The 20602-nt window shown below is 40.1% G+C and overlaps 1 protein-coding gene across 1 annotated transcript in view; it reads right to left on the reverse strand.

The window, feature by feature from the left end:
* The window catches only part of DMD (dystrophin), a 2407712-nt gene that overhangs the window by 37767 nt on the left and 2349343 nt on the right, over positions 1–20602 (reverse strand). The window contains 3 exon segments of the mRNA XM_080651877.1: positions 11887–12045; positions 15377–15442; positions 16730–16795. Coding sequence (XP_080508003.1) covers positions 11887–12045; positions 15377–15442; positions 16730–16795 — 291 coding nt within the window.

Raw genomic sequence — 20602 nt, forward strand, 5'->3', positions numbered from 1 at the left:
ATTTAATCAACACATACTTCTATACTAAGCACTATAGAGATAAAGATATATGACATACTGTCCTTTACCCTTGAAGAGCTCACCTTCTAGCATGTGGGATACTGTTTATTTAACAATGCTTACAAATCTTACACTAATGTAAAACTAATGTAAAAAGACTGGGCATGATTCTCACTGCTACACCTAAAAATATAGGCTGTTTCTATCTTTGACACAATCCTAAGAAATTTCAGGAAAAGGATCAGATGGATTTACTTATGACCTGTAGTTAGCAGACAGAGTGGTACCATAAGGTAACTCAGAATTTGGAGATACTGAGGAAGGTCAACTTTAATTATTAACATAATGAAAAAAAAGGATGAGTTTAGGCATCTGCAGAAGCCAGCCATTTACATAGGTAATGCACACCGGGAAACCATTTCTAACTGGCCATATTCAATTACAATCAATTACACAATCAAGGTAGATCCTCCTTGGTCTTCTTTCCATAAACATATTCTAATATTCTCTTCCTAGAAGGACCCTATCCCTCTTCTAGGCTTCCCATCCCTCTAACGCATTAGTCCTCAATCCAGACTTCTCTTCTGAACTCCTCACCAGTCTTTTCAACAGTCTCTTGGATGTTTCCATTAGCTATGGGCTCTGTGAACTGGAACTTGCTAAGCACCAAGACACACAGATTGATATTCTTCTAACATTTCAGTGTCAGAAAAGGAATCCGCTTACTCAAGCAACATTACACAGGACCATATACTAGCTACACATAAATTCATACCTTAGCCTTCTGTTGAGATGAACTATAGAACAAAAATGCTATACTTGCATTTCTGCTATAAGATAAAGAAGGAGAAATATCTTCCCATGTGTTGGTAGCACACTTTCATATCACAGTCCAGAAGTGGCCTCGAGTAACAATTGGCCTTTGCATCTAACTACTAAAAAAGATTCAAGAGTAATTGTAATAGAGGCAACAGTTGCTGTCTTCGGTAAACATACTTCAAATTTCAACCAGTTAACAATTAAGAACACCATGGAGCAAGTTAATTTTGCCAAGTTATTGATGGAAATTTTTGTTGGTAGTTTGACTGGAAAAGGCAGATTATTCAGTGAGGTATTCCATAAAAAAAGTACAAAGAATTTTCTATGTGCATGGGAGATAACTTATTGCCTACCTTTGGATTCTCTAGAAGAAATCACTCTGGTCTCTAAGTTCATAGGACTTTACTGCTAGATCATATCAAAAGTTACTTTTGTGAGAAAAATCCAGGCTTCATCTTCAGAGACACCTGTTATAGCTTCATTCCCAGAAAGCATGGCTAGGTTTCTTAACACCCACAGTAGAGAGCCAACTGTGCTATCTCCTTGCCTGGTTTTCAAAGTTTACTACAAACTTGATTTTTTTTTAACAAAGTATGTTCCTTAGAACATTACAATTGGTCAAATACATATAAGCAACATTGGGCTAAAGAAAGCTAATCATGTTTCTTCTAGACTCAATGCTCAATTACTCATGAATTTCCAATACAAGTGTTTCCAAAGTTTATCTGTCCTTGGATTCATTTTTCTTAGGCATATCTTAGTATTCTGCAGAACACATTTTGGGCAACACTGACCTTTATCCTTGGAAAACTGTCATCATTTTTTTGGTCTCTAATGCTAAGCTTTCCACAATTATCAAAGGTCACTAGAAGCAGCCACATAAAATTTCCTTTGTTCTTGGCTATAAAAGTATTGTTGAGGACACTAGCCAATACTCACATCATTGTTTAAGAGTCCAGGACTGCCTGAGTTTGAATCCAGGCCCCATTCCTTGTTAGCTGTATGACATGTCCCTCATACTCTGGGCCATAGAGTCTTTATTCTAGAAAGAACTGCTCCTCCATAGGGTTGCTCTAAGAATTAAATAAGATCTTACATATACTCACAACAGTTCCTGTCTATACCAAACATTCAGATGACAGCTATTTGTTTTTGTTGTTATTATTATTATTATTATTATTATTTAGAGCCAGGAAAGACATGGTATTTTCTTAGAAAGTTGCATGCTTCTTGCATGCAACATTAACTAGCGAAATCATTACATTTCTTCTTATCCTCCTGGCTACAGAGGAGATCAGACAAAATTTGAAGCTCAATTATATCAACTCTGCTAATCCCTGCTATTTTCATTGATTCACTATTTAAATTGCAAGAATCTTATTGCCATGTTGTGTGTTTTTTTCCAAATCCTTTCTGGAAAGTGAATACATAAAGTCAATATAGGAAATTTCCCCTTGAATGTTCTTGAGCAAGTAGAACTCAGTATGTCCCATACATAGCTCTTTTTCTCTATTCACTGACCTTGGCAAATGAGTAGCTTTTCCTGTGTGTGCTATGTTTTCTTTGTTTTTTGAAGGATCATTTCCCAGTTCCCCAATTTAAAAATTTCATTTTACCCATTTCCTCTCTCTCCCTTCTCCCCTGGCCTCATTCATTTAGTGTGACTTTCCCATTTCTCCATCCCTTCTTCACCTACTGGAGACATCCTTAGTTCAGAATCTGACCATCTTTTCAACTAATGGTTCCACTGTCATTCTACCAATCTCCATGGCTTTAGCTCCCTGTTTACAATTATTTTTGTCAGTCTCCTCCTCCTCAAAAACCCTGCATTGTTCAACTGGTTATCAGATAAAATCCAAATTCCTTAGTATAACATGTAAAGTCCTTTAAACCGTGGTCTCCACCTACGATTCACTACCCTCATATTCTCATTCTGTGCTCTGGCTACACATTACTCACTGCCCCACTGGTAGGGAGAGCTCATTCTTTATCCCTCTCTCAGCTTAAAAACAAAACAAAACTCCTACTCAGTCTTTATTGTCAATTCCCTTTGTGAATCTCTCCAACAGAATTAATCATTGACCTCTGTGCCCCCAGAGCACTTGTAACACTGGGTTATAATTAGTTGTTTATGTTTTAATGCCTTTTATTACATTTTGAGCTCCAGGAAAAGTAAGAACCAAGGCTTATTCATTTTTGTAGTCCCAGCAGTTTGAAAAACACACTAAGCATTCACCAACTATCTGCACAATTGAATGAAATTATATCCTTGGGCCTGGAAAGTAACTAAAGAAAGTTATGACTACAATGAATTCTGTAGCAGGACAGGCTGGTAATGAAAGTCAAAGGACCATGAGGGTCTTCATGGAGGATCTAAAAGGGGAAACTGGATTGTGAGAACTTCAGCTTTTATCCAGCCTGCTCTAGGGAGACGGCTGCTGTACTTGTAAGGCAGCCTACAGAGCTGGGAACATCATAGCCAGGGCAAAACGTTGGAGAAAGACACACTTTTCTCTACATGTCTTTTCAAACCTTTAGATGTTGTTATTACATATTAAAGAACGAAAGTCATGAATATTCTTATCACTAGAGGGGGGCTTTTATTTTTGGGTAGTAGGAAACAGTCCTCATGACTATCCAATTTCCTATGCCAAGAATCTAAGATCACCAGACAAAAATCTGATTTTTATTCTTATTTCTAAGATACAGAACCCTGCACAGCTAGCATGCTGGCTCAGTGGTTGAGTGTCGACCTATGAACCAGGGGGTTACAGTTCGATTCACAGGGCACATGCCTGGGTTGCAGGCTAGATCCCCAGTGTGGGGTATGCAGGAGGCAGCCGATCAATGATTCTCTCTCATCATTGATGTTTCTCTCTCTCTCTCTCCTTCTCTCTTCCTCTCTGAAAGCAATAAATATATATATACATATATTTAAGAAAGATTTAGGACTCTGGAATGGAGTAACAACTCTAGTCTCTAAAAAATATGATTTCCCATTTTAATAGATGTAGGATTTATACTTAAGCCCCATGCTGTTCCATAAAAAGGTTTAAGGCAACATTAGTATACTAGTATTAGATATAACAAGACAGTTTCAAAGAGAGAGAATTAGGATAAAGTGAGAAATAAAATTGTCATTCTGGGTTATCCATTTACTTCCACGAATTGGATAGCATAAATTGGTCCCCTTGGGCTTTGATGAAGTCTAGATAAAGCGAAGGAAACTGAGTTACTGGACTGGTTAGATAGAAACAGAACCTTGCAATCCTGGTGCCCCACACCGTGTACCTGTCTTCCCTGTCCGAGTGGAGCTGAGGCGGTTGACTCTTGCATAGCTATTAAATGCAGTGTGTATGCCCTTCAGCTTCTCTTCATATGGTAGATAGCTTCTTTTGCTATAAAAGATCTTGGCTGTCTGATTTATGTCAGAAAATGAACCCCCTTATTGAAAAAGACTCTGCAGCCCTTTGTTTTGGGGGCTTATGTTGCCAAGTGACAGGAAGGCCTAGTTTCATTAAATTTCTTGGATACCACTCTTTCCCCACCAGTCCAACTTAAAAAAAGTATATACTAGCTATGGGAATTAGTCTCTACTAATTACCACTGACATCTAATGGACATTTAACATTCACTCCGTTATCCTTCCCACCCCCATTCCTTATCCTAAGATCCTCACCTATATCACTTTGTCTTCAGAGGCAGCCCTTCTCTCATCCACAGCCATGCCTTTTGCTGTGCTTTTGTGCCCTTAATCCCTCTCCCTCCCACCTCCTCTAGGAAAATGCCCCTATCATTCCCAAGCTCTCTTCCCCTATTCTGGCATCTTCCTCCAGCATGAGAAAAGTACTGAGGGGTCCTTAGGTAAAAAGAGAACACCCCAGTGAACACGACACAATATTGTGTGAAATAATCCCAACAACCACAAATATACTTGCAGATGTTTGCATGTGTAGACAAGATCTTTGAAAGGGTAAACAAGAAACCGATAAAGGGGGCAGCCTACAGAGCTGGGAACACCATATCCAGGGCAAAAAGTTGGAGAAAGACATACTTTTCTCTACATATCTTTTCAAACCTTTAAAGATTGTTATTACATACTAGAGGCCTGGTCAGATTTGTGCACTGGTGGGGTCCCGAAGCCTGGCCTGCGGGATTGGGCCGAAATTGGCTCTCCAACATCCCCTAAGGGGTCCTGGATTGCAAGAGGGTCATTCTCAGGTGACGTACCCCGGAATCAGGGTCTCTCCTCTCTGGTTCCGGGTGTGTCACCCGAGAACCGCAGATGCCAAGTCACTGCAGCTTGGCAGCTCCTGCGTTGAGAATCTGCCCCCTGGTGGTCAGTATGCATCACAGCTACTGGTTAGACAGTCGCTTAGACTTTTATATATATAAAGAATGAAAGTCATGAAGTAAACATTTTAATGTTCACATCTTCTAGAATTCTACGAAGCCCAATGTTCTTCAGCCACACAATCCCTGTCTAGATAAATTTACTCTCATGGTATCAACTACCATTTATGAGCTGGTGACTCATAGTTCTAATTAATATCTTTGTCCCACACCTCTCCTGCAAACTTCAAAGTTCCTTTTCTCACTGTCAGACATTTACACGTGAGTATGTCACCAGCACCTCAAACTCAACATCTTCCATACCCCATTCACCATCTTCCAGCTACTAGACCCTTGAAGGACCAATATAAATACTGTAAATTTATATTGATATAAACATAAAGAAAGAATGGATCTGCTGCTACCCCTCCTGAACTATCAGTCCAAGCTGCAACCAACCATCATCTTGCCATGTGTCCCCCAGAACTGGGACTTATTCCTTTCCCTCCCCAGAACCATCGAACCACCAAATATTCCTGTGAAATATTTCTCAGATTCAGCCTGTCTTCCCCATCTCCTTTACTTTAGGCCCTAATCATCTTTTGCCTGGGTTTCCATGCTACTTCCCATTTTGATTTACTTGTCAGTATTGCTCTTCTCAAAAGTCGCTTGCCACACAGCTGCCTGAGTGATGTACATTAAGTATAACTGTAACAGCAGCACTCCTGGCTGACACCCTTGAGTGGCTCCCTGTGCTACGTGAGAAGGCACCAACTTCTCAGCATGGCATCATGCCCTCCTGATCTGGCCTTGCCCGGCTGTCCAGCCTCATCTCTTCCCATTTTGTTGCCTTGTTAGGAAAATGCCCCTATCACAAGTAACACAACTGTTTGCAGTTTCCCAAACACTCTCTGCTGTTCCTCACCTGCAGCTTCCTCTGCTTGGAATGCCCACTCCTGACCCCCTTCAGCTTCCCTTCCTCTTGGCTATCTTGTCACTATCATTGGAGACTCACACAAAGCAACATGGAATAAAGACATCCTGAAGCTGTGAATACTGGACACTACCAGCCCTGGGTCCAAAGACAAGGCATCATGAACAAGGTAGAGCAACAGGATTATGATTTCCAGTGAGTTTAATTCAGTGGTAATAGTAATCAAACTAAATTTCTTTTGAATATACAATGTTGCATAATCACTGGAGGAATGAAAGGAGTAAGAGAAAACTCAAATTTAGGCTGTATAACATCTGGTCGCCCAACAAAAAAGATAAAAGGCACTGAGTAGGTACTAAAAATCCACAGAATTTCCTGTTGTCATGTAACATCCACTAACAACTTTAACTTTAGACTTCACAGTGAATCAGGTTGTCCCCCCCTTTAAAACTCGGGAATAATCTAATCTATTTGCCATGCAGGCAGCAGAATGACAATCCACGTTTGTCTCTCATAAAGGCTACCTTTTCATGGCTAAGGTCATGCCTAGAGTTTCAGAGCAAGTCTTGGTTCATTTAGACAGTGCAGAGAAAAAGGCAGACTTGGACACTGCAGATTTAAGGAAGGAGATTGCAGGCTTTCATATATGCAGGGGGGGAAGCAAACTTTGAGTTTGCAATGTTAAGGAAACACAATGAAGCACATTCTCCATATCCAAATGGTCTTGACCAAATAAATGTGAAGCTGAATTATCTGTGGTAGGAGGGAGATATATTATGTGGAGTGAAACATTAAGGACTGTATAAGGCACTAGCTACCAAATTTATGACAGACACTATTGAGAAAATTCAGAGTCAGATGTAGCTTTGCTCAGAGTTTTCACCTTATTTTTGTGGCATAAACCATGAATCAGAGAATGCCAGTGGGGGAGACATAAAGGGCCCAAAATGTGGGAAATGAATTTTTAACATTCTAAATCTATGACAAAGCACTGCTTGGCACTAATCAAGGAATTTTGGAAAGGGGGAGTATTTTGAAAAGGAAGCAGAAGAAAAGCTTTTGAAAGGCTTTTCTCTATGAAATGAGGTTTTAAAAACAATTTTAGTCCAAAGTACATGCATGAGTGCTAAATGAAAATAAATTCAGCTGCCCTAGCCAGTTTGGCTCAGTGGATAGTGCATTAGCCCATGGACTGAAGGGTCTAGGGCAGGGGTGGGCAAACTTTTTGACTCGAGGGCCACAATGGGTTCTTAAACTGGACTGGAGGGCCGGAACAAAAGCATGGATGGAGTGTTTGTGTGAACTAATATAAATTCAAAGTAAAGGAGTGGAGGGGAGAGCAAGAGAACCCTCTGCTCTTTCGGCTCCGCGGGCCGGATAGAACAGCCAAACGGGCCGGATCCTGCCTGCGGGCCGTAGTTTGCCCACAGCTGGTCTAGGGTTCAATTCCAGTCAAGGGCACATACCTCGGTTGCAGGCTCAATCCCCAGCCTCAGTCAGGGGTGGGCAGGAGGCAAACAATCGATGTGTCTCACATCGATGTTTTTCTCTCTGTGTCTCTCTCCCTCACTTCCGCTCTCTAAAAATCAATGGGAAAAATATCCTTGGGTGAGGATTAACAACAAAAAATTGCCCTCCTTAAAAAATAAATAAAATAAATTCAGCTTCATGTCAGTTCATTTATTCATTAATTTATTCAACAATATTTATTGAATATGTGCAACAACCAGGAGAAACAAAATTCTAATGACACCCCTGAGACATTTCTAAATAGCCATTCTCTGTTTTCCAAGGGGATTGAAAGGGGGGGGGGGTCATGAATAAGAATAATAGAATTCAGTAACATATCTAGTCAGGAATAGGGATCTCCAAGCCTTTTTCCTTTGCTAATTGGCATTGCGAGATGTCATAGCTACAGAATAAAGAAACACAAAAGACAATGGAATTAGTAAATACACGTCCAAAGAATATGGGACAATCTCAATTTTAAATATCATTTTCCATTTTCTCTAAAAGTATGCTTGTATTTGTCCAATTATGTAGACAATTTGACTTGGAAAATACATCCAGCTTGGCAGGCACTGAGAGAGGTCATCTAATGACCTCCTGGGATCGCTCAGATGAAAGACAGGAAATGGTGAATTTAAAGCTGAATTCAAGGATCATGAAACCTAAGCTATGGTTCTGAACCTCTCTGAGTAGAAGTGCAAGAAAATAGATAAGGACACATATGTAATACCTTAATCAATAAAAAAAAATTAAAAATAAAATAATAAAATAAAGAGCAGATCCAAGCTAGAAGAAGAAGAAGAAGAAGAAGAAGAAGAAGAAGAAGAAGAAGAAGAAGAAGAAGAAGAAGAAGAAGAAGAAGAAGAAGAAGAAGAAGAAGAAGGAAGGAAGGAAGGAAGGAAGGAAGGAAGGAAGGAAGGAAGGAAGGAAGGAAGGAAGGAAGGAAGGAAGGAAGGAAGGAAGGAAATAGGAGAGGACAGAGAAAAGGAAACCAGTCGGGATATTTTCTGGGGAGCTCTACAGAGACATTTCTTTGGGATTTAGTAGGAAGTGAAAACGTGGCAAAGTGGAGGGAGAAAGAAGAAAGCTTATCCTGACCTTTACTTGAAGGTCAAGATAACTTAGAGTAATACTTGTATCAATACTAGATGCTTCATTTTGGACCTCTAAGCAGCTTTTAGTATACCTTTTTTCCTTTCAGAGAATAAACCATCCCATTCTTGGGGATTGGTCTTAGATATCTTTCAGAGAAAAGTGGTTACCAGTGGTACCGCAAGTAGATGAACTGGTTTAATCATGTCTAGTCCTTTAAAATATTCCCTCAAATTAAGGTACATTCCAGAGAAAATTCTCTGGTGCAAGGTAGAGTTGGCTATTTTGAGTCAGAAAATCTGGATTTGAACTTGGTTCTGTCAGTGGCTGATTGTGAAATCTGGGTCAACACATTTGAACCTCTCTGAACCTGCATTTTCCCATCTGTCTTCTTTAAAGAGCTTTTAGGAAGATTAAATGACCCAAAATAGATTAAAGTGCTCTGGAAATGATGAGATTATATATAAATGATGATAGTTATTGGTACTCTATCAACTCTCTTGGCCCGGTTGTCATGGTACGGAAGGAAAGTATGGTAACAACAAACAAGACAGACCTCTTGACCAATGTGCTACTGTTAGGGACAAAAATAGAATATTGGGGACTAGCTATGGTTATGGGAAATATTAATCATGCTCTGTTAACCGCGACTGCCTTGTTCGGGTTAAAGAAAGGACATTCTAGCATGGCTGTGAGTTGTACGCCCCAGGATCTGGGAGTCAACCTTGGAATGTGGTCCATTTGCCTATTATCATGGAAAGATGAATAACCTTGTTGCCCAAACAATGGAGTCCAGCCCCAGTCTGCACAGCCTACTTCCCCATGCCTGTAATTCCTACTTCCCCACGTAATCCTTGTCCCACCCTGTATAAGCAGCTGGCTTACGGTGGGGTGCAGAGCAGATTTTTGTGGGTGACCTACTGCTCTCCCATACTGCCGGCAGTATTGGAATAAACACTCATATATGATTCAACCCTGTTTCTGCTGAATTGGGTCAAGTAGTGACAGGCTGCACGGACCCATTGATTGTCCGGTTTCAATACAAAGATACACTGTACAATGGCAACAATTATATAGTTCAAAAATATTTTTATTCCTGGGTAACATCAAATTCTATTTATAATACCAATCCTAACTTTTTACCCCTATTTAACTTTGACCCCTAAAATATTAAAGATTTAACATAAATGGGTACTAATGATGATCCTCAATAAAGTAGAGGGAAATATTTTAACTACCAGTCTTGCAAATGAGGCCAAAAATAATGTTACCACTAAAACCAACAAAATGTTCAGGATAACCTCCTGGTACTTGTGTGACAGTCTTGCTGTATTCTTAACTTAGGTTTTACCGAATATTTCCTGAATATGTACTGAACATTCACACTGTGGTAGGAACTATAGGGGACATTAAGAAGATTAACACACACACACACACACACACACACACACACACACACACACACACACACACACAGTCCTTGCCCCCAGGGCATTTGCCATCACATTAGAGGGAGGCATTGGGAATAACTGACAAAAAGGCAAACTGAGACTCTAGACAAAAGATAGATTAGGCTCAGTGACTGCGCGTTGATCTATGAGCCAGGAGGTCACTGGTTTGATTCCTGGTCAGAGCACATGCCCAGGCTGTGGGCTCCATTCCCAGTGTGGGGCGTGCAGGAGGCAGGTGATCAGTAATTCTCTCTCATCATTGATTTTTTCTATCTCTCTCTCACTCTCCCGTCCTCTCTGAAATCAACGTATATCTATGTTAAAAGATAACTTCCAAATGCAAGGGTGGTACAGGGCTCCAAGAGGAAATTATTTTGAGGAAGGTCATAGAGAATGGGTAGAACTCCTTCATCAGACATGGCAGTGAAGGAATGGTGGTTAGCAGCTAAAGTGAGAAGTAAGCTTGAGCTTGACCCAGAGAGTGGATGAGAGCAGGTTACTTTCAAAACAGTAACTACAACAGTATGGCTGGAACACAGGTACAAAAGAAGATGAAGCTGTAATAGCAGGTGAAGAGAAATTTGTGGAAGGTTTTAAATGCCCAGCTGAGAAGCTCGATTCCCCCCCCCCCCCCCAGAAATCCAATGCCGGAAGAATGCCATCATGGGTCTTGGTTCTGGAAAGATGTACAACTAGAGTCAGTATGGAGGATTTATTGGAGGGGTGGGAAAGAGACTAAAGGGGAGCCGACCAGGTAAAGGAGCTCTGGCCATAGGTCAAAGGTATTAAGAGCTAGAAACAGGGAAGTGGCAGCTGAAAGCACTGGATGAATGGCAGTTTGCTTTTTCATCTTGAGGTGACATACTCCCTGAGGGTGCTGGTTCTCAGATACACTGTGTTCCTGGATTAAGAAGTCTTGGTGCCCTGGGCTAAACCAAGGAGATGAAAGTACTCAAGTCCCACAGATTTGAGCAATTGCTCCTTTATAGACTTGCCTGGTAGCATTTGTCTAAAGACAGCACACTGAATTAGAAGTGATCATGTGCAAAAAAGTCTTTCATACCCAAGGGTCCTGTGATATACGTGTAATACAAAAGTAAAAGCCCAATGATTTGCATTATCCTGACACCACACAATATCCCAGATTTTGACATCTTTGTCCTAGCTGCAGTCATTGTGAATTTTCTTTAGTCTTTTATTTCTGCAATTACTACTATTTTTACATGAACATCTTTTTCAGGTGATGCCTGACAACTGGAATCATCGCCCTAATCTGCTATAACAGTGAGCATCAATGACGACTGCGTTTGATGATGAGAAATAAGATGAACTAATTTGTTCCCAAGCATGACCAAGCCAACGAACCTATTTTCTTAAATGCTTTGAGAGAGATAATATGGCCAAAGACATGTACAAATCATAATCATAAAATTAAATGACCTGCTTTGTTCTTAAATTCTGTTCTCACACAGAAAATCAAAGCCTCTAAAACACATGCAGCAAATCAAATACCACCACCAGTGTTCATTCCTTTCCCACCTAAAATATGAATTCTTAATTATACTACTGCATTCATTTTCTTCTTTCCGATTAAAAAAAGAGAGAGAGAATCTGTACATGGAGCTAAACAGATTATTGGAGAAAACAATTAGACATAGAACGACTCTAAGTGAAGATTCCTGGCACTTTTCTATGTGTGCAAGCGTATGCACTCTGCATACCAATGACAAAGCTAGAAAGAAAACTCACCTGTTTTCTTCCTCAAGATCTGCTAGGATTCTCTCTAGCTCCCCTCTTTCCTCACTCTCTAAGGAAATCAAGATCTGGGCAGGACTACGAGGCTGGCTCAGGGGGGAGTCCTGGTTCAAACTTTGGCAGTAATGCTGGATTAACAAATGTTCATCATCTCTGGAAAATAAAATCAAAGGTTTTGGTTTTTTCCCCCACTTACTTGTGTTGGGGATCAGGGACTCGGGTGTGTATTTAAAAATAGAAACATTTATTTGCTCTTAACAATTAATTAGACTCTTTTTCCATTTTGATACTGCTGAGGTTGTGGTCTACCATCCTGCAGGTGACAATTCGAGTGTTTTTCTTCTTTTCAATTGAATTTGATTGGCCTATTTACATGGGTAAATTAATGGCAGAATTACAGAAATACTGGGACTCTATGTTGATAGTTTAACCAATAGATAATAAATATTAGAAGATATAATAATGGCTGTATACTGTTTTTACCAAGCATATCAAGGTAATCTGTTCACTAACCCACATTATTGTTGATACTGACCAGGAAAAAAAAAACTGCTGCTTTAAAATAATATGAGTAAAGCCCAGCTGGAGTGGCTCAGTTGTTGAGCATCAACCAATGAACTAGGAGGTCACAGTTTGATTCCCAGTCAGGGCACATGCTTAGTTTGCGGGCTCCATCCCCAGTGGGGGGTGTGCAGGAGACAGCTGATCAATGATTCCCTCATCATTGATGCTTCTATCTCTCTCTCCCTCTCTTTTCCTCTCTGAAATCAATAATAAAAATATACTTAAAAATAAAAATAATATGAGTAAATATTTTGTTTAGTGGAAGGCAATGTAACCAAAAAATGTCACTTTGGTAAGCCAGTTTCAACTTATAAAAGCCACAGAGGTTGGATAGTAACAACAACGGAACTGTAAATGATTGTTTCATCCAATTATTATTTAGATTAAAAAAAAAAAATTTGGAAGAAAAAGGCCATTGAAGTGGCTAAAAGAAAACTGGATTCATTCTTTAGAACAGCTAATCTTGGGGAACAAAGAGGCAAAAGGCTTATATTTTGAGAGGCAGCTGCAATCTTTCCTTTAAACTGGGAGCTCTCTGCTACACAGAAAAAAAGTATTTTCTGAATGCATTGCTCCCAGCTCCTGAAAAGCCTGTGCATCCCCATGTTATAAGAACTTCACCCTGTTCTAATGAGAGGCTAAAGCTCTGTTTGGCTAAATACCATTAAGATATAGGTTCATAGTCCCCTCTCCACACCCACTTAATTTCCTTTTCTCATTGCCTTATCTTCTGAGTTGAAAAAAAATTCAGATTTTTACGGGGAAAAAATCCTCCTGATTTAAATTATTTTGGTCCATCAAGCTAGGTAATTGGTTGAGAAGTGAAATGTTGACTAAAAGTAATCATTGGTTGTTAAAAACAAACACTTAAGAAGTCAACCAATCCTCCAAACCAATTCTCTAGACCTGCCCCTAAAATATCACAATTTTACCATCCAAGAGTAAGTCAAATGGATTTTATGTCCTCAGAATGAATGAAAGCTTTTCATTTAAAAATAAAACAAAAGCAGTTTTACTGCCTGTCTAATTTATTATCTCTTCCCAAATTCTGACATTTTATTGCTAAACCTTCTCATGTTTAATTACAACTAGTAGTTATAAAAGCCCAGCTGATGTGGCTCAGTGGTTGAGCGTCGACCTATGAACCAGGAGGTCATGGTTTGATTCCCGGTCAGGGCACATGCCCGGGTTGCAGGCTCCTTCCCCAGTGGGGGGCGTGCAGGAGGTAGCCAATCAATGATTCCCTCTCATCCTTGTTGTTTCTCTCTTTCTCCCTCTCCCTTCCTCTCTCTGAAATCAATAGAAACATATTAAAAAATGGTTACAATTAAACTTATCTTACTGTTCTCTTAAGCAGCCAATGGACGGCAGCCATTATCATACAGATACAACTTAAATTAAATGTGCTAGAGCTTCTAATATTAAAATCAGTGACCAGGAGAAGCAAATAACTCATGTTGTTTACACTTTGGACACATATATTCCTGTCAAAGTACTTTATATATTAATACTTTCCCCCATAGCTAAGAAAGAGAATGCACCAGAGTTATGTTTGGGGGAAAGGTTGTTTTGTTTTGTTGTAAGTAAATCATACACGATTGGTTGAGTGTTGACTTGGCTCTATTAGTACCTTAATTGCCTGTATGTATCAGATGAGAAGATTTATTTCCATGTCTTCAATAACCAGTTAAGTATAAATGCCCCTTTAATACTATTTCCCTCAGCCTCTTCTCATCTGAGTGTAACTTTGTGTTGTCATATCAACTACCTATGACAAATTTACCACTCATCCCTTTGTCTAGATTTCCCATGACAAACTGGTGCGACATCCGTTAGTTCTCAAACTAAAAACACTGTTGTATTTTGACCAGATTTCTTCTCTCTAAATTATCTATTCAGTTAGCAGAGCTTTATTTTCCCCTCCTACTAGTTTCTTAATCTACTCCCTCCACCGCAGGCCCTTGGTTCATGGTGATATTCCTCTGGGCTCCGTATTGTGAATACTTCCCCTGCTCTATAAGGAAGCCTCCATTTCGCTGCCAGAGCTCTGCTCCCTGACACTTCTAACATCACTTTCTCTCCTTCCTTAAGTTTGACAGGCCTGGTTTATCATTCCACTAAAAACCTGTGACCTGAATGTGTACTTCCTCTTCTAAAACCCTTTACAAGATTGCCTCCCTTTATTTAGCTGGTGAAGATGCTAAATCACAAAACCCTACTGCTTTGGATCTCAGCAGAAAAATGCACAACTAACCTACCATATGGAAATACCAATACAACTCTGCAAGATTATGTCTCCACTTACCCATGAGTGGAGAAAATACTACCTAGCCATCACTTTAAAAATTACTACGCAATTGCCCAAGCCGGTTTGGCTCAGTGGATAGACTGTTGGCCTGCAGACTGAAAGGTCCCATGTTCGATTCTGATCAAGGGCACATGCCCAGGTTGCGGGCTCGATTTCCAGTAGGGGGTATGGGGGAGGCAGTCGATCAATGATTCTCTCTCAACATTGATGTTTCTATCTCTCTCTCCCTCTCCCTTCTTCTCCGAAATCAATAAAAATATATTTTTAAAAAATTACTACCCAATAGATTTAAATATCGGGCAGCTCTGATAAAAAAATCAAGCATTTAATATAGTTTAACTATTTGGGACTCTGCAATTTGTGGTAATATGGAATTAAATAAGAATAAGGAGAACTATTTTTGCTATTCTGGAATACCAATAATGCCACAGCTTGGATGAGCTCATTCCGTATCAGGTTAAGAGTTAAGAAAAAAAAAAAGTAAATGAAGGGCTCCTTAAAAGATCAAATGTATATAATGCTAATTTCTAGCTTCTGAGCTATCCTACCTCTAAATCCCTCAAAGCAATTTCATCTTCAGGAACATTTTGTAAAAAGAGACGGGATACTTACATGCTCTCATTAGGAGAGATGCTATCATTTAGATAAGATCCATTGCTGTTTTCCATTTCTGCTAGCCTGATAAAAAACGTAAAAGCTCATTAAAACTTATGTGACTTCTTAGAATCTATTCAAGACCTAATCGAACATTCCTGAAAACTAACGGATAAATCACGTCAAGAGGAGAAAGGAATCCTTCAAATTAAAGGATGTGTGTGTTGGCCGAACCATTTGAGGCAGTGAGTGGTAGACCACAGCTGGTTAGTAGCTTTACATTTATGCTATAAATTATAAGGGAAGGTGTATTTTGTTTTTCTTTTCTTCTTCACAGATCGATCTTCCTTTCACTAAGAACAAGCCTTGGTTTTCACAAGAAAGCTTCCCTAACAACAAATATACTCTGTATCCTTACACTACCCCTTGTTTTTTAAGATCATTAAAGTTTCCCACTGATGACAGACATGGTCAGCAGTGAGAATATTGATAAAGGATGGATTCACAGTAAGTGCTCTACACACCTACTGCTACCAATTTTTACCTTTAAAAACCTCCTTCACCTCAGCCCATCCGGAGTGGCCCAGTGGTTGAGCATCAACCTATGAACCAGGAGGTTATGATTAGATTCCCGGTCAGGGCACACGCCCTGTTACGGGCTCAGTCCCCGGTGGGGGAGGCAGCCAATCAATGATTCTCTCTCATCATTGATGTTTCTATTTCTCTCTCCCTCTCCCTTCCTCGATGAAATCAATAAAAATATATTTTTTTTCACCTCAGACAATAATAAGGTTTTTATACAACAACAAAAAAAAGTTAACCAAACTCTTCCAGATTTGTTTAAGAAGCATAAGATATCTCACAATTAGCAATTCAGTTTTTAGGTATAAAATGATCTCAAACACAAAGAAGGTAAGACAGAAAAGTCCAAAGAGAAGGCAAATCAATTATTCTCTTATTTACAGCATATTATGTAAAATAAACACACAAATGGAAAGCCAATGCTTTCATATTCTCCGTGTGACATAGTATCATTTCTTCATATACTTATGTCTGGTCTAGCAGTTTTCTAAAAAGGTTATATGGTTTCTAAGCCAATTTATTAAACGTGCTCAGTATACAAAACATAACAAAACTATCAGAAATATTTAAAGGCTGGGGTTTGGGGAGATTGTTCTGGACTAATGCTCTTATTATTGTCCAAAACCAACATGCAGTGAAATGGCATGCACGTTAGAGGGCAGGTTGATTAGTAGAAATCAGACAAGTTTGGGGAAAAAAAGAAAAGATTCGTTTAAAATTATTATAGGTTAGCTTTCCTTGGTTAGTTACTTTAATCAATATTTGCCTGGCATTCAACTAGTCTCATACCTGCTAGCATAATGTTCAATGCGTGAATGAGTATCATCGTGTGAAAGTTGAGGGGACGAGGCAGGCCTATAAGGCAGAAAATGTGATTAGTCACAGATACCATCCTATAATGGAGAAAAGAAAACCCACCACACAATTATGTTATATACATGGCCTAGAATGCTTTTATTCTAATTCTATGGATAATGTACACATTTAGTTGTTCCTGTAGCTTACATATCATCCAATATTTTAAATTCAGGTTGGAGAGAGGATTTCTCATACTTCTGCTTTTATCAAAAGCCATAGAGAGTGATCAAAAACTTCTGTGGAAAGTTTCAATTATAGAAAAGGTTGAGGGAAACAATCTCTGTGTGACATTTTGTCCTCCTATCTTGTAATATCTAGTGTCCTACAGTTCTGAAATTGTTTTAGCACTATGTGGTTTTAAATTTTCAAGTCTACACCTGTGCCATTTATTACATCCTTTTTTATTGAATGGAAACTATGTTTGCCTAGATTCACAGTCAACAATTTTAGTTCTAAAGAGGCCACTCCAGTCCATGACTTCTTAAGATTCCACATATCAAGACACCTTGGTCTGTGTAATTTTTTAAGGAAGGGATACATCTACCAATTTAGCAGCAGGTATATATTACTACTTCAGATAATAAAATTGAATGACCCAAAGTTATATTGTAATGCTTTTTAGAAAGAATGACTAAATTCCATATAATGTCACAATATCTGAAATATTTCTTATTAGGGATACTGTGTGCTAATATTCAGAGAGGAAAACAAGGGGGAGGAATTAATTAGCAGGAATTAGTATATATACTTTTGGGGCATAAAAACCTTTTCTTTGGGTCCACAGACTAGAATTTTGGTGGGGTTAACATTTTTTCCATTCTTTCACATCTAATCTATTAATTATCCTTGAAGTTGGTATAGTACCTTTGGATTAACCGTAGGAAAAACATCCATCTGTTTTGAAAATCAGTTTGGGCTTGTGCTGTTTGTTTTAATTGGGATAGTACAAAAGGTCTCTTCCATTTCTCTCCTAACACAGCAAGCCCTTAGGTAAAGGCATGAATCTAAAAGTCAGCAGTAATCTATTCAGTTAGGACTGGTTTAGTCCAACGTCCAAGTAGCATTCAAGGACTTGGTAGAAACACTAAGATACTTGTTTTTTTCTTACATAAAAAAAGAAAACCATGTAGTTATCTAGGCTTACATAGGAAATATGCTAGAAATACATCTTAAAAAAACACACAATCATAAAATTATTACAACACACTACAGCAAATCACTGGGGAACTGATGTCTCCTCTGATAAATGTCTTATTTAAGAAATCGGTGTTGTCTAAGTTGAGTCACCATAACCAACGGTGGAATGAATTATAAAGACATTTAAACTATCCCGAGGAAATAAAAGGATGACTACCCAAATTACTAAGCATATCCAAAAATTTCCAGGTGAATCTTCACTCTAGTTTTAGAGAGTTAATCTGGTAATTTCTTAGAACCCTGGAGCAGCCCATATTAGGAAAATGTTAAGGTTTGTTTTGAAAAATTCACTGCAAGTAAAGATAATTTAGTACTTTGATTATTTGGCTTATAAGCCCTATCTATGGAACAGACCAGTTTTTCAATTATATACTTCTTATGAGCTAAAAGCCCACCATCATAACAAAATATTTAATGTTTTTCCTTATGATAGTTGCTACCCTGGTAATGTATAGAAGAAAAACCTGAGACCTTGAAGCATAACTATAACAAGAAAACAAGGCAAGTAAATCCAAAACACTTTAATAAAATCTCATACAGAAAATCTTATGCAGAGCTTTAAGTCTTAGCCTTGAGGATAATTCCATGTTATTTTTCTTATTAATGCACACAGCACCTAACACAGCATGCATAAGCACAAGAACTCATAATAACCAGAAATCTAAAAAGATATATACAGTAAAGAAAGTACTTTTTAAGTCAGAAAATTAGCCAAAAGGGAGTACTGATCAGAAAAGAAGCACTTAAAAACCAAGAATTAGTAAAAAGTACAAAATCACTTAGTACAGAAGCAAAACTATGAATGCAAGGCCTTCTAAAGCACTTTTCGAAGGGAAGGTAAGAATATCCTTCTCCCATCCCATTTCCTAAATACAAAACAATATACACAGAAGGTTTATTTTTTTATACTTAATGGCAAATTCCAGTCCACCCACTACCACCTTCTCTTTTGTGAAAATTCCACTAGGTTTTCATTCATTTAGGTTTCAAAGGAGAATAGCTCAAAGAATATTACTTGACTGTCTCATTTGTGGGCAAACAATGTAAAATATTTATGCTAGATTTAGTTTTAAATTATCCTATCTAATAAAAGAGTAATATGCAAATTGACAGTCACTCCAAGACACAAGATGGCTGCCCCCATGTGGACACAAGATGGCCACCACAAGATGGCCAGCAGGGGAGGGCAGTTGTAGGCAGTTAGGGGTGACCAGGCCTGCAGGGGAGGGCAGTTGTAGGCAGTTAGGGGTGACCAGGCCTGCAGGGGAGGGCAGTTGGGGGGAGCAGGCCTGCAGGGGAGGGCAGTTGGGGGTGATCAGGAAAGCAGGGGAGGACAGTTGGGGGAGACCAGGCCTGCAGGGGAGGGCAGTTGGGGGGGATCAGGCAAGCAGGGAGGGCAGTTAGGGGTGACTGGGCTGACAGAGGGGGGCAGGAGGGGGAGACCAGGTCAGCAGGGAAGGTCAGTTGGGGGTGACCAGGACTGCAGGGGAGGACAGTTGGGGGAGACTGGGTTAGGAGGGGAGGGCAGTTGAGGGGACCAGGCCTGCAGGGGAGGGCAGTTGGGGGGGATCGGGCCTGTAGGGGACGACAGTTGGGGGGGACCCAGGCCTGCGGGGGGGCAGTTGGAGGGGGAACAGGCCTGAAGGCAAGGACAGTTGGGGGGGACCCATGCCTTTAGGGGAGGGCAGTTGTGGGCGATCAGGCCAGCAAGGAGGGCAGTTAGGGGTGACCAGGCCAGCAGAGGAGGGCAGTTGGGGGACACCAGGCCAGCAGGGGAGGGCAGTTGGGTGGGACCAGGCCTGCAGGGGAGGACAGTTGCGGGGGGACCCAGGCCTTCAGGGGAGGGCAGTTAGGGTTGACTGGGCCAGCAGGGGAGGGAAGTTGGGGGCCACCAGGACTGCAGGGGAGGGCAGTTAGGGGTGACCAGGCCAGCAGGGGAGGGCAGTTAGGGGCTATCGGGCCAGCCGGGGAGCAGTTAGGCGTCGATCAGACTGGTAGGGGAGTGGTTAGGGGTGATCAGGCTGGCAGGCAGAAGCGGTTAGGGGCAATCAGGAAGGCAGGCAGGTGAGCAATTGGGAGCCAGCAGTCCTGGATTGTGAGAGGGATGTCCGACCGCCCGTTTAGGCCCGATCCTGGTGGGATCGGGCCTAAACGGGCGGTCGGACATCCCTCAAGGGGTCCCAGATTGGAGAGGTTGCAGGCTGGTCTGAGGCCCCCCGCCCCCCGTGCACGAATTTCGTGCACTGGGCCTCTAGTATGACAGATATAGGTAAATAAAGGTTTTGTCAAAGGAAAAAGGAAAGATCTGTATCTCAGTAAACTTTCAAACTCTGTGATCTATAGTAAATGGATTAAATGCTGCCATCATCATAGGATTTGTTAACATCAGATAGAATTCTTGCAAAGTAAAACACCTTAGGACCTGGCTCTTCTGCCTGAATAGAATAGCTTTACAGTATATTTTAGAAATTATATAATACTATGAGGAAGAACCTTAAAAAGATGACTGGTGTTAAAGAAACCAGGAACTTTAGTCTGCTGGGTTTGTTTTCTTCTTTAAAATTAGAACTTCCTACTATTTCTGAATAATCTAGTAAACTTTTATAA

The sequence above is a fragment of the Plecotus auritus genome (assembly GCF_963455305.1).
Source record: "Plecotus auritus genome assembly, chromosome: X".
Lineage (NCBI taxonomy): Eukaryota > Metazoa > Chordata > Mammalia > Chiroptera > Vespertilionidae > Plecotus > Plecotus auritus.